We start from the raw sequence: 15,356 nt of genomic DNA on the forward strand, positions 1-15,356 counted from the left end.
CTGCTCCTTTTCACCCGTTAGTCCTGTAGCAGAACGGACTTCCAAATGGACCCCACACACACAAAATATACAGTGACACAATACATTACAACAAAAATCATAAATAGTCTTCCTTTTAATTATTCAACAGTATGTTTGGCCTTTTTATTTCTGTAAACATGAAGAATGTATCCTGGTGAACTACCCAAAAAAAGGCCAAATGTTTCAACAATAAGGTAGTATCCCTATTCTTAAATTAATAAGAACAGCAATGGGTAGGCATAATAATAATTATAACACAGGCTCATAATTAATTCTAGAACAAATGCAGGCTGACATGCAGTGTTAAACGAAGCCAGTGTGTTACACTAGGCCAAGTTTCTAACAGAACCTGGACACACTTGCACTCATTCACTCACTCACACACACACACACAATGTCCCGTGGCAATTTAAAGTGTTCTGGTTCCTTTAGAACATTTGAGGATCACACACTGATTTCCTAACTCAGTAGGCCATGCTCCAGGTCATCCCAGAACACAGTGCTTTGTGCTGCAGGCATAATACCAGAAGCTGTAAACATGGTGTATAATGAACCGGCCCTGAACAGGAAATAAACATCTCAAATCAAGAAGAAAAAAAAAAGTTATAAGACGATGCTTGGGATAGTCGTGAAACATTTTGCTTCTGTGCAAGGACCTGTCGACGGAACGCTGACTGCATAACTTGCTGTGTGCCGTAGTAAAGTCGCAGGAGAGACCCTGCTGCTTTCCCCCAGTCGTAAATGTTTATGGCTGAACGACGGATGAGATCCAAGCAGGAGCACAAACCGTGACCTCTTCCCACAATTCATTGTGAAAGGTGAGTATTTTTTATTTATTTATTTTTTACTCCTGACTGGACCCCTCCCACTTATTGAGGTCACAATAAAAAAAAAAAATCTGCAGTGCCTGGCTTCTGTCATGACCAGGCCTCCATATCCCATCAGGCATCAGGGCACAAAGAGCCTCCAGGATTCCCAGAAGCCCCCAGTAGCTCCTTACACTATAAACGTACCCTTTTTTCTTTCTCACAATCTGCATAGTTATAAAAAAGTCAATATTTTTTTCCACTGGTTGGAATAAAACTCCTGTTGCATAGCAGTCTGAGCCACCCATTTCCCCGCCAGGGGTAAAAAAAAAAAAGACAGAGAACATAAGTCATTACCATGGTGACAAAGAGGTGCACTCTTCATGTTCTCCTTAGTTCTTGGAATGGCTCAAAACAGTTTATCAGTCCTTAAATTCCCTGTCTTAATTACACCTTAGTTTCACAATACTCCAGTATAATTACTTTGTCAAGTTTCTCAAAACCCGAAGAAGGTAAAAAAAAAAAAAAAAAATTTCCAGTGATACAGGCAAAGGCAACATCACACTTCTCAAAACGATGAAAGAAAGAAAGAAAACCTGTCATGGCCTCCGACTCATGAGGACAATAGCATTCTTAATCCAAGTGTTGGCTCCCCCTCGCCAGTACAGAGGTGATGTAGGGAAACGGCAGCAGGGAATATCGCCGCCTGCGATGTGCCGGACGCCACGGCACAGAACTGTTCCCGTCCTGACTGGAGGCTGTGTGTGTCGGGTGTGCAAACGTGCAAACTGGGCACAACATAGTCAGTGTGACAGCTAATGGTGAGTGTGTGCGTGTGCGCGTGTGTGCATGTGTGTGTGCGCGCACAAATAACTGAGGGAATAAGGGAGACAAATACAGGCTGGAATGGCGTTGGCTACTCCGTGTGGTTCACAAACTCTTCTGGGAAATTTGATGATTTCTTTTGTTGTGTATTGCGTGCGTGCGTGCGAGAGAGGGAGAAGAAACGGGATAGAATGTGGCACGTGAAGAAGTGATAGAGTAGGGAACAGTCAAATTCAGCAATATCAGCATTCATACAGCACTGACTCTTCACCACACATTTAGACACTGACTTTGTTTTTGCGTCTCCATAAGCGTATAACCATTTACAATACAAAACCCCACAAAAAAAAAAAGAGAGAAGCATTTCTGCATTGAAGTGCGGACGTTTTCAGGTAGGATGGGTTGTTTGGGAGTTACTGGATTGAGATAGCGTTGTCTGAAAAGTGTGCGGTGCGAGAGTCTGTAAACTGAGGGTCCTCCGTGCCGGCCGCCAACGGCTACGGTACCGCCAACGAAGCCATCGGCCAGGCCAGAGCCCTTTTAGAGGTAGAAGTAGATTCAGTGGATATGAGCTAACCAGTGACCCCCCCCCCCTGCTGGCAGCTTTGGGAATAGCTGCCGGGTAGACTCCAGCTGCGGGCTGGCAAATTAAAAGAGGGGAGAGCAGATTGAAAGCGGCTGATTCTCCAGTCCCATTACTGTCGACGCATGTGCAAACGGATTCTCCCACTCTGGAAGAGAGGTACTGTTCAACGAGTTACTGAGCGCTGGATCTCTTTCTTAAGTCCCATCTTGTTTAAACTTGCCAGTCGATATTACGGTTCGTTGTATAAAAAAAAATATTCAACCTTATTTTAAAAATGTTTCCTCTGCCCTTATAAATTCAGTTTTTTGCTGACGACAGCTTCTTGAATTTTTCTTTAACCATTTGATCGCCTTACAAACCCTGTGCAATCAAAATAACCCTTTTTAAATAGTTCAGTTATAAATTAAGAACATAACAAAATAAATACGATGCAATTAAGCAAGTGTTATTCCGCGAGATTTTGAATTTGTTTTTTGTTTTATCCTGGAAGGAAGGTTCTCATGATGCTGGAGGATATGGCATTGACTGTTGAAAACCTAGTTTCTGACATCACTAACGAGGTGATTTACATCAAAAACCAATCTGCAGTCACTTTACATATATCGCCTGTGCCGGAGGGCATCATGGCTTGTTGTATAAACCGGTGGGGGGTCAGGAATGTAATGAGTTTAAGAGAGCTGCACTGGGAGGAACACCACTGCTCAGATGGAATAACTAGCTTAATTAGCTGGCTAACGCTACGCTACGCTGTGTCAGTACAGGGTGAGCAGCGAATTAACGTCAGAAAGGTTAAAAAAAGATAGTATGGAATTTTGTTATCAATATAAGGAAAATATAATTGGCTAGCTACCCAGCTAACTTCGTTTTTGACATTGGAAATTCGGTAGAAGGCTCGATGAGAAACTGACGAGCTGCCATGCTTGCCGCCTTAGCTAGTTACCCACGCTACACAGGCGGAGGCAGCGATGTTCCCGTCACTGGGATTGACCAGTATTGGCTCGTACGTCGCTAAATGTAAACGCTCCAGTCCGACCACTGATTTGGTTGGTTTCCATGCCGTCTATGACACAGGTGGTGCCATTTTCCATAGACGGGTAGTTTTACATCTTCTGCTAGCTAGCGAACTAAACACAATTTTAAGTCCCATCTGTGCGACTGCCAACAAAAAGTGAACTTACGAATATTCATTACAGAGGGGACACACCCTCGATCCTCCTGCTCTGCTTTTAAGAAATATTTTACTTAAAACAAATCAAAATGAAATTTTGTTAAAACTGTTTTTCCCCCCATTGAGAAATCTGGAAAAGGTAAACGTTTTCCGTTAATGGAACAGAAGTGATTGCACAGGGTCATTAACACGGGCGTGAGCTCAAACCCCTCAGAGCGGACCGGTCCTCGCCGAGCAGGGTGACGTCGCCGAATAGCAGGCGAGGAGCAAATCGGCGGGACTTTGCAGGCCTGGTCTGGTCTGGGGGCCCTAGAGGGGCCGGTCCCCAGGGGCCGCTGAGGCAGAAGGAGGGGGGGGGGCAGGTACGGCCCCTGCTAGGGCAGCTTCATGAAGACGCCGTTGTCCAGGGGGGGGCAGGGGAACTGGAAGAGGCTCATGTCGGCGGTGAGGGCGGCCATGGCGGCGGGGTCGTGCTCGATCTGCGAGCGCAGCGACGGGTCGATCTTCTCCAGCCGCCGCTTGAGCCGCTTGGCCTCGCGCTCGCGGACCAGCCGCGCCTGCCGCCGCTCGGGCGTCTCGCTGGCGCGCTTCAGCCGCATGGCCTCGCGGTCGCGCTGCAGCCGGCGGGCGCGCTGCTCCTGCGTCTCCTGCATGCGCTGCAGCCGCTTGGCCTGCCGGTCGCGCAGCCGCCGCAGCTCCCGCTCCTCGGCCGACTCCCGCGCCCGCTTGGTCTGCTTGGCCAGCCGCTCGCGCTCCAGCCGCTGCCCGCGCGCCTCCGCGGGCTCCTGCCCCTCCTGCCCCTGCCCCGCCCACGCCTGGGCGTCCGGCGACCGCGCCGCCGCCGCCGCCAGCCGCCGGTACGCCGCGCAGCCGTTGCACACCAGCAGCACCCCGGCCGGGTACACGGGCACGGGGCTCAGGAGGTCCGGGAGCGGGGGCAGCCCCGCGCCGGGGGGGCCCAGGCCGTCCGGGAGGGGCGGCAGGGACGGGGGCGGGGAGAAGAGGCTGTCCGTCAGGGAGGGGAGGGCGGGGCTCGGGCTGTGGGCGGGGCCGGAGAGGGGCGGAGGCAGGGGGCAGGCTTCGTCGCTGCTGCTGCTCTCTGAGTGGCCGGCGCTGAGGAACTCTCTCAGCTTCTCCCTGCAGGCCAGACGTGGGAGGGGGGAAAAGGGGCGTGGTTACAGGACCCCGCTCAACACCTCCCTCTTCTGTCACCCAGAAAACTGAACGGTCTCCTTTAATCTGCACGTCTGTCACAGCCCCCGTTCTAAAGCACAAAGCCCAGCCTCAGGCTGTAAACTGGGCTTTGAACCAGGAAAACATGGCGCACTCTAAAATGACAGCATCCTTCATTAACTCACAGAGTAGACTTTTCCATCCCCCTTTTATGTGTGTGTGAGTACGTGTGCGCGCATGTCTGTGCATGTGTGTGTGCGTGTATTTATATATGTGTATGTGCATGTGCATGCGTGTGTGTGTGTGTGTGTATGTGTGTGTGTGCCCGTGTGTGTGTGTGTATGTGCGGGTGTATATTTGTGTGTGCGTGTGTGTGTGTGTGTGCATGTGTGTGTGCGTGTGTGTGCGTGTGTATATTTGTGTGTGTGCGTGTGCGTGTGCGCGTGTGTGTGCGTATGCATGTGTGTGTGCGTGTGTGTGTGTGTATGTGCGTGTGTATATTTGTGTGTGCGTGTGTGTACGTGTGTGTGTGTGCGTGTGTGTGCGTGCGTATATTTGTGTGTGCGTGTGTGTGTGTGTGTGTATGTGCGTATGTGCGTGTGTATATTTGTGTGTGTGCGTGTGCGTGCGTATGCATGTGTGTATATGTATGTGTGTATATTTGTGTGTGCGTGTGTGTGTGTATATGTATGTGTGTATATTTGTGTGTGTGTGTGTGTATGTGCGTGTGTATATTTGTGTGTGCGTGTGTGTACGTGTGTGTGTGTGTACGTGTGTGTATGTGCGTGTGTGTACGTGTACATGTGTGTGTGTGTGCATGTACATGCATGTGTGTGTGTGTATGTGCGTGTGTATATCTGTGTGTGTGTGCGTGTGTGTGTGTATATGTATGTGTGTATACTTGTGTGTGCGTGCGTACAGGGACAGACCTGTTGAAGCTGCTGCAGTCGGTGAAGCGTGCTCCACACACAGCGCAGTTGGACAGCCGGTCCTCTGAGTGGATGAGCAGGTGGCGCCCCAGAGAGCCGGGGGAGCTGAGCACGCGAGCGCACACCGGGCACACGTAGCTGCTCCTGCTGCCCGCCATCGCTGTGTGCTGCCGGGGGGGGGGGGGGGGGGGGAGAGAGGGAGACAGAGAAAGAGTGGAGAGGGGGAGAGGGGGAGGGAGACAGAGAAAGAGTGGGTGTGAGGTAAATCTCCAATGTCCATTTAAATCACAACTAGAAGTCAGAGCTTGACTCCTTACACTACGCCCACCATTACCACAATATGTTCACTCCACTCCTCTCTCTCTCTCTCTCTCTCTCCCTCTCATCGCCATTCCCAAATCACCTGGCCACACCCCACCCCTAGCCCCCATCCCCTGGCTCCCAGCCCCCAGCCCGATCGCGCTCATACTGACGGGAGCAGCCAGTGAGGGGTTTAGAGGTGATCACAGCCCTCGGAGCGCGTCGGGGGCTTCAGGAGAGGCCGGGCCCGTTGCCCCCGTTGCCCCCGTTGCCCCCGCCGCCCCCGCCGCCCCGCCGCTCTGCTCACCTGGTAGACGTGCGCTACGAGCCGCTCAGCGCTGCCGAACTCCAGAGTGCACAGAGGGCACATGTAACCGTTCCCCGGGTCGGCCCCCTCCTCGCTCTCCTGTGGGGCGAAGTGCAAGCCTGTTAGCGGCGGCGGCGGCGGAGCGCGCGGGGGGCGGGGCTAACCGACGACGGACCCAACAGGCCGAACTCTGTGAGGCGGCAGATTAGCATGCGCAACGTGTCCTCCTTTGAGTGCACTGAGGTTATAGAGCGAATTAAATCTCTGAGTGTGTTTCCAGTTCATGGGGTGTGGGAGAGGGAGATAACTTGGTGCATGTGTGTGTGTGAGTGTGCGTGAGTGTGCATGTGCATGTGCGAGAGTGAGCGTGTGTGCACGTGTGAGTGTGAGAGTGCGTGTGCACGTGTGTGTGAGTGAGTGCGTGTATGCGTAGGGAGACAGACTGGGGTGAGTGGTGGCTGTATGTACAGTAACTTGTCTGGCATAGCAGTGTGGTAGCGCACATTTACTTCAGGCATTATGTAGGGCAGCCCTTGCTTGCAGGACCCCAAGGCCTGCTGCCAGTAGGAGCACTGGAGCAGTTCCTGGAGTGTCGCGGCAAACCTGCCGCAGCGCGCGAGAGAGGAATCCCCGCGGGACGCACGAGGTCACGCCCAAAATAAGCCCGTGAAAGAGCTGTTTGAGGAGGACTGCACTTCCTGCTGATGACCAAAACTTAAGTGGTTCCCGTTTTCCAAGCGATAAAGTGATAAAGAGTGGCGATCTATTTGCAATTCAATTTTAAATGTTTTTCTTGTTTTTTTTCTCCTGTGTCTGGTGCCCATCTTCTTCGTTTATTTTCTCCTCCAGCCATCTGTTGATCAGAAACACGTCTCTGTGGAGGACGGCAGGCCGGCAGGAAGTGCACGTACTGGGGCCAGAGAGACTAGATGTTTCTGAGATACCGTTGAGAGCACGTCGCGTCCTTTAATAAAGGCTCCTGAAAAACGATGGTGGAAACCATAACGATATCACGGCAAACCCCACTAGACCGTCTTAGAACTTTAACTTTGAGTTTCAGTCTATTAGGGCGAGACGTGTGGTGTGGTCTGAGTCTTGAGCCCTGCCATGGCACCTTCTCTGCTCTGGTCCTCTCTCTCTCTCTCTCTATCTCTCTCTATCTCTCCATCTCCCTCTCCCATTTAAGACCTTAACAAGTAGAATCAGGTGTCTCAGTGCCGGGCTAAAACCAAAACCTGCACCCACACCGGCGCCTTTTCGGATAAGATTGGGCACCCCTGGTTTAGAGTATAACCGTTTCCGTCCCGTAATGCCCCCCCCCCCCCCGGTGGGTCACTGAGCGCGCTCAGCTGAACTGGGGCTCACCTCCTTCAGGTGGCCCTCCTGCAGGGACGCCCGGCAGCTCTTCATGCCCGTCATGCTGTCGTCGGCGGAGCTGTTGGAGGACGAGTCCTCGCCCGGGTTGTCCAGGTCGCTGTCGCTGTCGTCTGCAGACACAGCAGCCCCGCCCGTTACACAGGCTTTGTTCTGTTTGTTTACCTCTGTTCCTTTTTACTGGGATGGCGTGGACGTGCATGTTAGCGCACCTACAGCGTCACTTCAGAGTTAACTCAGAGGATACTGCTCACCTGCAGTCTCTCACCAGGTTCCAGCAATACTACAGACATGCGCACAAACGTGTGATTAGAATGTTCTCAACTGAACATTCCATTGCGGATGTAACAATCACCACTAATTACTAAGCAATGCAGTTCTAGAACACTGACTTTTGAAAAAACATTCTGAAAAACCTACCATTCAAAGGGTTAAAAGTAAAACAAAGGAAAAGAGATGCATGTGTTACAATGGTGCCAAGCACATGACGTACAATGAATCCCCAGTGATCCCATCCCAAACTACAGGCCCCCCTGCCCAGACCCAGGCCCACCCACCCTCTGGGCTCACCCGACATGCTGTCCTGCTCCTCGGGCTCCTGGGAGTAGCTGCTGTGGCACTCGCTGTCCTCAGCGAGGTCCTCCCTGCCCTCCATCTTCAGCGCGAGTTCAGGACCGCTCAGCCCTGCGGGGGGGAAAGGCCCTGGGGAGGGAGACAGGGGACAATCAAAAAGTGTGTTGGCTAAGAACAGTGATTTGTAGATGCCTTCTGGCCATCCATGGAGCGCCTCTGTTTTCAGTTAGGTGACATCATTCCTGGATTACCTATATCCACTATCACCATGGGAACAGAGTCTGACTAAGACAGCAGTTGATTTGCTCTCAGAGATATAGGAGAATGCTGACTCCATGTAAACGTGAGGCAACCAACTCCAGTAAAGAGCAGTAAGCACTTTCAATTAGCACTTTGAGCTTCTCTGCAGTGCACAATAATTTCACAACCACTTCTTTCCAAAACAAAACGTTGTAATACACACACACAGACACACACACGCTGCCAGGCAGCAAACTGCAAAATCCACATTCCCGTTCTGAAAAGCACACAGCTCAGTTCACTTGCTGTTGTGCAGGATCATGCACAGCGGTGAGCAGAAATGCAGACACTGGGGGCCGGTGCACTAACATACACACACATGCTCTCACAGCAACCCGCACATTCAGAGAAACGGAACACCAGGAGCATGCACATACAAACACGTGCATGCATACATGCATAAACACATACACACACAGACACACAGAGACACAGACACACACACACACACAGACACACACACACAGCATTCCCACGGGTGGTGGTCCGTTCTGTAGCTCCAGCACAGCCCATTAGCCCCTCCCCCCCTTTCAGCTGGGCAGCATGCAGGCCCTGCTCCCTTCCCTACAGAACACATCTCCTCCTCTCTCCTCATAATGCACACCTCCTCATCTCACTCCAGCACACCTTCACTTCCCTCTCCATAACCCAGACCTCCTCTCTCACTTAAACAGACCTCCTCATCCCTCTCCATAACCCAGACCTCCTCTCTCACTTAAACAGACCTGCTCCTCCCTCTCCATAACCCAGACCTCCTCTCTCACTCAAATAGACCTCCTCATCCCTCTCAATAACCCAGACCTCCTCTCTCACTCAAACAGACCTCCTCATCCCTCTCCATAACCCAGACCTCCTCTCTCACTCAAACAGACCTCCTCATCCCTCTCCATAACCCAGACCTCCTCTCTCACTCAAACAGACCTCCTCATCCCTCTCAATAACTCCAGATCTCCTCTCCCACTCAAACAGACCTCCTCATCCCTCTCCATAACCCAGACCTCCTCTCTCACTCCAAGACACCTCCACCTCCCTCTCCATAGTGTAACTGCCTCTCTCTCTCCCCAATGCAGACTTCCCTTCACAGCCATGCTCTATCCCTCCACTGGAGAGTTTCAGCGCTGCTCCCTCAGTTCCCCTTGCTGCTCCCTCAGTTCCCCTCGCTGCCTGTAGGTGGCGCCGCACAGACCCGTCGCTCGCCTCTGGTCTCGTCTCTCCCGCGTACGTTTGCAGGCAGAGCAGCAGGCTCGGGCTTTGAAAGCTCGGCTCTGCCCAGACTCACCGCGAGCAGCTTCCAGAGAACCTGTCTCAACCCACACGGCGCACGGGCCAGTAACGAGACGGCACACGCCGTCCTGTCCACATCAAACATCAACGTCAAGCTTTTCCACAACACTCGGCCCTGCTCTTTCTGCGCCACAGCCAATGTGCCTGCGCTTTCCCCCCCCCCCCCCAAAATGGAGGTGAACGTCAGTCAGAGAGAGCTGCCAGCAATAAATGACAGCTTTCATGTATAATCCAGGAGAAACACAGTGGGGGTGGCAGGAAGGGACGGGGACGGGGGGGGGGTGAGTTCTAAATAAACCTTTCCACTGTTCATTTTTCAGTGGAACGCAATCCTCCAGTAACCATTCCACAGGCAGAACGGGGGTTAAAATACATTTTTCGTCCCTTTCGCCCGGTGCAACAGGGTCGGTTGTTTGCGACGGCTGAGCGGGGCCTGAGTGCAGCTGAACTATGAACTGCTGTGACAGGCTGTCGGGAAACGCCGCACAGCAAGAGACTGATGGGAGAGAACTACCCATCCCCCACCTCCGCGCTCTGTCTGTACATCTGTCTCTCTCCCTCCCTCCCTCTCTCTCTCCTCTCTCCCCCTCTCTCCTGCCACTCTGATGTTATCTCTGCGAGTCTGTGAGTCTGTAGGCAGAAGGTGACGCAGTGTCTGTCTGAAACCAGACAAAGAGACAAACTCATCAGCCAACAGACACAGGAGAGGAGAGAAGGGGGTGGGGGTGGGGAGGTGGGGGGAGGGAGGGAGACAAAACAAAACAGACAAAGACAGAATTCCAAAACTCTACTCCAGCACTGAGCACCGGGGGTGATGTTTAATCCAACTACCAACTTTACCCAAAGACCCCCCCCCCCCCTACATACACACATCCACCCATCCCCACATTCCACCTCTTCAGGAAATTTTGGTGGGAAATTACTGGGGCCTCTGTGCCTCTTCCACACAGTTGTGGATTGGGCACCCCACCCCCCACCACACACCCCACCCCCCCATCCCCAGAGCCCAGGAGCTGGGATGCAGGGAACAGATTATCCCCATCCCAACCTCCTCTTTCCTCTCAAAAGAGCCAGAATGGTATCCCAGATGGGTGGAAGAATGTGTGTGACTCCCCCCCGCACCCCGCACCCCCCCCCCCCCCTCCAAGTGACCTCTCCTACAGAGACCTCCCACTGGTCAGCCGTCCACCAAAACCATTTCACAGCATCACACCGTTTCACAGCAAAAATCTATACATTCTCTTTGGCTTCACATTTCCCTGCTAAATGGTAAATGGACTGCATTTATATAGCGCTTTTATCCAAAGCGCTTTACAATTGATGCCTCTCATTCGCCAGAGCAGTTAGGGGTTCGGGGTTAGGTGTCTTGCTCAAGGACACTTCGACATGCCCAGGGCGGGGTTTGAACCGGCAACCCTCCGACTGCCAGACAATCGGTCTTACCTCCCGAGCTATGTCGCCCCTCAGCTAAGAAGTGTACAAAGGGATGCAGCTCGCTGTGAGTGCCATGACCACATCCGTGTGCCCTTTCGCCATGTTTCCCAAGGGCTGATCCTACAGCAGGTGTGTGCACTGGCACCTGACCCAGGACTGAGGTGTACTGTATGTACAGTATGTGCCATAAGACACATTAGCAGGCCTGGAATACAGACAGGACGAGGGCTAGTCTTCATCACAGAGAGTACATCAGCAGGATAATATTTATATTGGCAAACGTTGCTTTCACAGAGCTCCTACCCCGATAGAAAAATGCCTTAGATAACCACCGAAAGAACATGCACTCTATGTTCCATTAAACATAAAAGTGAACCCTATGGTTACACGTTTCAAGTAAATCTTGCCACTAAATCCTTTTCCTTGAAATCACTTTGATGATTCCTAAAACAGTCAATCACTAAAATTCTGCCACTTTCAATAAAGCAAACTTTCTTTCATCAAATACCGCTAAACCCAAAGCTTTGTTTAGTGAGGTTCTCCCCTAGATAACTGTTCAGCAAAGGAACCCGGTCGGTTCTGCAATGTTATGCAAATGGAAATAAACACCCAAACATGAAAACCAAAAATAACCCTTCACATGTTAGCCAGCTAACTGGAAAAAGGAAAACCAATTTGATCCTGGCATGCCCAATTAAAAGGATCTTTCACTGCAGTTAAAATCATTCCTCCAAGGGAAAAAGGCATCGTCTTCATTTCTAAAATCAGCAACAAAAAAAAGTAGCCTACACAGAACAGGGACATGCCAATATCTTGCAGGGTCTGTTGTGCTAGCACGAGACGAGGTTAGGATAATTCAGGGTAGTATTTAGGTCTCAGATCAGACCCCACAATCCCTAATTACAGGGTACGTGCTTAGCTGGGTCGAGTTGCGTTCCTGTGGCTTCACTTTGTTTAGGGTCCATCGGTTGGGTTGCAGACAGTGAGGGTATTAAGTCAACCAGGCCAAAATACATTTCACAAGGCCCTGTTAAAACACACTATGTTTAGAAGATAAGCCTATGGGCCGAATGCTAACTGGTCAAGATTACCGCCTGCAATCCCCTCGGGCGGATTTGAGTCCTTTGACCCCTTATATTTTCTGCCGCGGGCTAGCAGGCGCTCAGAAGCACAGCAACCCAACACATCAGCAGGGTCCCAGCGACCCACTTTGCTCTTAGGGAAGCTCTCACCTGCTGAACTTGAACATCTCCTGGGGCCCCCAATTAATTCAAATGGCTAAGGTCCTGATGCTGCTGTAGTCAGTGCCAGTTAGGCCAGTGGCTCAAAGTATTGGGCTAGGACGTCACTCGTAGTGGCAGCACCATGAATAAGGATTTGAGCCAGTAACTGGAAGATTTAATAGTCTGACTCCCTGGTGGGCTGTTGTAAATTAACTTTGTGTGCAGAATGTAACCAGAATTCTTTTACCAAACAGGGCACAAGTGGATGTGTGAAAAGCATGAGCTATTTATGTCAGCCTGAATATGGCAGTTACAATACAAAATGACACCATCAAAAGAAAATGTTTTCATCACTGCCATTTTATGTTAAAAGCTGCCAGACAAAAGAGGATTCAGGATATAACTTCATCATTTTCAATGAATAGCTGTTCATCTTCACCCCTCTTTTAAAGACAAGTTTCACTGTAAAATCGTCAAATTACAGCCCTCTCTCCCAACCATTTCTCGCTCAAGCTATTCTGCTCTGCTGACTAGAGACAACTTTATGAATGTTAAATGAGAGAAAAACAGGGCATTCACCACTCATGACAGAGCAATAATCATTCCTCGAGACTGTAATTGGATTTTTCCAGACATATATGACTCAACATTTACTTTGCAAATGTAGGCTAGAGTTCGGAAAATGGCTGAGAACACCAGTTCTGGGTTCAACGCCCTGGCACTGCAAATAGTCCTACACTGAGACTGTCAAATGGGTCAGACGTGTACCGGAGATTGGAGTCTAAACTAAAGTCTCCTTGAAGACTCCTAGCTTTTGTAGTGAGCAAGGAGGCAAATACGTTCATCATACAAAAAGAAGTAGGCCTACATGAATTAACAAACAGAAGAAAGAAATGCTGACAGTCTCAAAGCAGGTGTATATGACCAGTGTTGTTGAGCAGGAAAGGTGAGGGAGCTACGTTTGGCACTTGACTCATAGGACTAGGTTTCATAGCTCGGGGGCATCAGCAGTAACCATTAATATGCACATGACAAATCGGGACCTAGCTTTGCTCAAGTGATTGCTAGTCATTAACAACCACAGTATACCAACTGCAAGGAGCGCTGAGTGAGAACCGAACATGCTGGAGCAAGTTTTTAAACTAGCACAACGCAGGTTATTATGTGAAGTAAGTGAACCCTGAACCAGTGATACCAGCACGACCAAATTAAAGAAAACCAGAGTCGGTAAATCTAATTTAATGAAATAAAGTTTCAATGTTCTGTGTGCTGCAGTCTCCCCAAGGTGGTTAACTGAACTACACGTCTCAACACCTTCCCTTACGTGAACCCCATATGACTTTGTTTTATAACAAGACATGAGCTTATCCATTTTTTATTTTCATAACTCAACATTTTCGTGCACATCTTTCACATGTAAATTTGAAACCAAAAACATTAATGATGGCTTGTACAGCACAGCATCCACAGCAGCCGTTGTTTAGAGACGTACCGCGGATAAAGAACACAACACGAATGCACTTCTCTGTGCAAGGCACAATTTTACAGAAAAAACCCAATCAGACATTTTATCACACTGCCAGTAAACAGGTTCATGCGAAATTGTAGTTTAAATTAATTTTTTTAAGTATATATCGAGCGCAAATCTATTCTGAAGTGCAATTTTAAATTAGCAAACATTATTGCCAGCTATGGTTGTTTGGAAAATGTTCTTTCATGATGCTGCTAGATTGAGATGTATTTTTCTTACTACATAGGCTACAGTACAACACTGAAACGAGACCGCTTCCGCGAAACACACTGCAATGTCTTGCCCCTTGTCGATGCATTCTAACTAGCTATCCTACTCATGGATATATTAATAACAGGGTTTAAGGTAGATAACCATGTCAAAGCAGTTTCCGTCATAAAATAAAAACAAAGTGCCCGACACTGTTACTTAACGAAACAGAACGAACAGACCTTAATAAATAGCGCATCTACAATGGCGAGTGAAATAGCCAAAAAGTAAGCTAGCTGGCTATCTATATAGGCACTGCGCCTTAAAAAAAACATCTCAGCACACAAACACGAAATCAGGCAAAATATAATGTACAATACCTGAGATACCTACAATTAACTTTGAAGGGGTTGGTCTGTTTTCGCCTGGACATATTATACCCCCGCTCCCGGCAGGAAAAAACTCGAATCTCCTCCAAGCCCCGACAGTTTTCAACGATTTTGCTGGTCAGTATATATTCCCAAAAAAGGCACCCGTTGGGAGTGCATTCAGATCGCATAAACATAAAAAAAAAAAAAAATTAAAAAAAACGGTGATTATCAAAATTGTCTACCAGAACAAGTCAACGATGAAAAGACGGGTTGCCACACGAAATCGGAGCTTATTAATATGAAGGGGGGCGATTGAACAAAAATGTAAGATAAATAATCCAAAATAGTCCTTTGCTGCAATAACACATAAATTGGACAAACTGATCAATTAATACATATAAAAATGTCTCGACTGAGACAAAATTCAGCCTCGGGTTGTGATGTTCTGTGTGCCGTGCAGTCTCCAGCAATCCCAAATCCGTGTCGCTGTTGCTTAGCCAAAACACTGCAGAGAGACACCATCGACACTTAAATGAAACACAGAGGATAGATCGCATGCTGAGGAATTATGGGATGGGTAAATAATAATTGGAGTATACCGTACTGTAGCTTTCTCCCCGCACTGAATGCACTAGTTTTATATTGGTTTGAGAATGAAAGGATACGCTTCCGTCGACAAGACATGTAGTGTTTCACTATTTTGATTGTAGCCTACTTCGATTAATTTTTCTCAAACACATGCGAACATTTTTGAATAAATAAACGCATATATTTTAAAGGAACGCGTTGATAAATAATTTATTTTTATTTAGAGTGTTCGTGTTTAGGAGTCAGTAATCATGTGTGATCATTTAGAGCAGTAAAGGGTGGAATGTTGAAATTGTTTGAAAAATCGTCATGCTCATTATTTGATCTACACTGATGTGGTAAACTATTGTAATGAGCACTTTGGTTTTTTATAA

General features: G+C 49.2%; 1 protein-coding gene across 3 annotated transcripts; it reads right to left on the reverse strand.

Moving 5' to 3' along the window:
• Nucleotides 1-97: 97 nt before the first annotated feature.
• On the reverse strand, nucleotides 98-14,901 carry LOC118227449 (zinc finger protein 821-like). Of its 3 annotated transcripts, none has more exons than XM_035417934.1 (6): nucleotides 14,417-14,901; nucleotides 8,060-8,191; nucleotides 7,481-7,602; nucleotides 6,116-6,214; nucleotides 5,509-5,675; nucleotides 98-4,543 (listed from the first exon to the last, which is right to left on the reverse strand). In XM_035417934.1, the coding sequence occupies exons 1-6, from the start codon at nucleotides 14,586-14,588 to the stop codon at nucleotides 3,781-3,783; spliced, it is 1,455 nt and encodes a 484-aa protein (XP_035273825.1). In that variant the 5' UTR covers nucleotides 14,589-14,901; the 3' UTR covers nucleotides 98-3,780. The 3 variants fall into 3 exon arrangements, with proteins under 3 accessions (XP_035273825.1, XP_035273828.1, XP_035273826.1); XM_035417937.1 differs by having other exon boundaries at nucleotides 14,404-14,901; XM_035417935.1 differs by lacking the exon at nucleotides 6,116-6,214.
• Nucleotides 14,902-15,356: the final 455 nt, after the last annotated feature.

Source organism: Anguilla anguilla, chromosome 5 (genome assembly GCF_013347855.1).
Source record: "Anguilla anguilla isolate fAngAng1 chromosome 5, fAngAng1.pri, whole genome shotgun sequence".
NCBI classification, from domain to species: domain Eukaryota; kingdom Metazoa; phylum Chordata; class Actinopteri; order Anguilliformes; family Anguillidae; genus Anguilla; species Anguilla anguilla.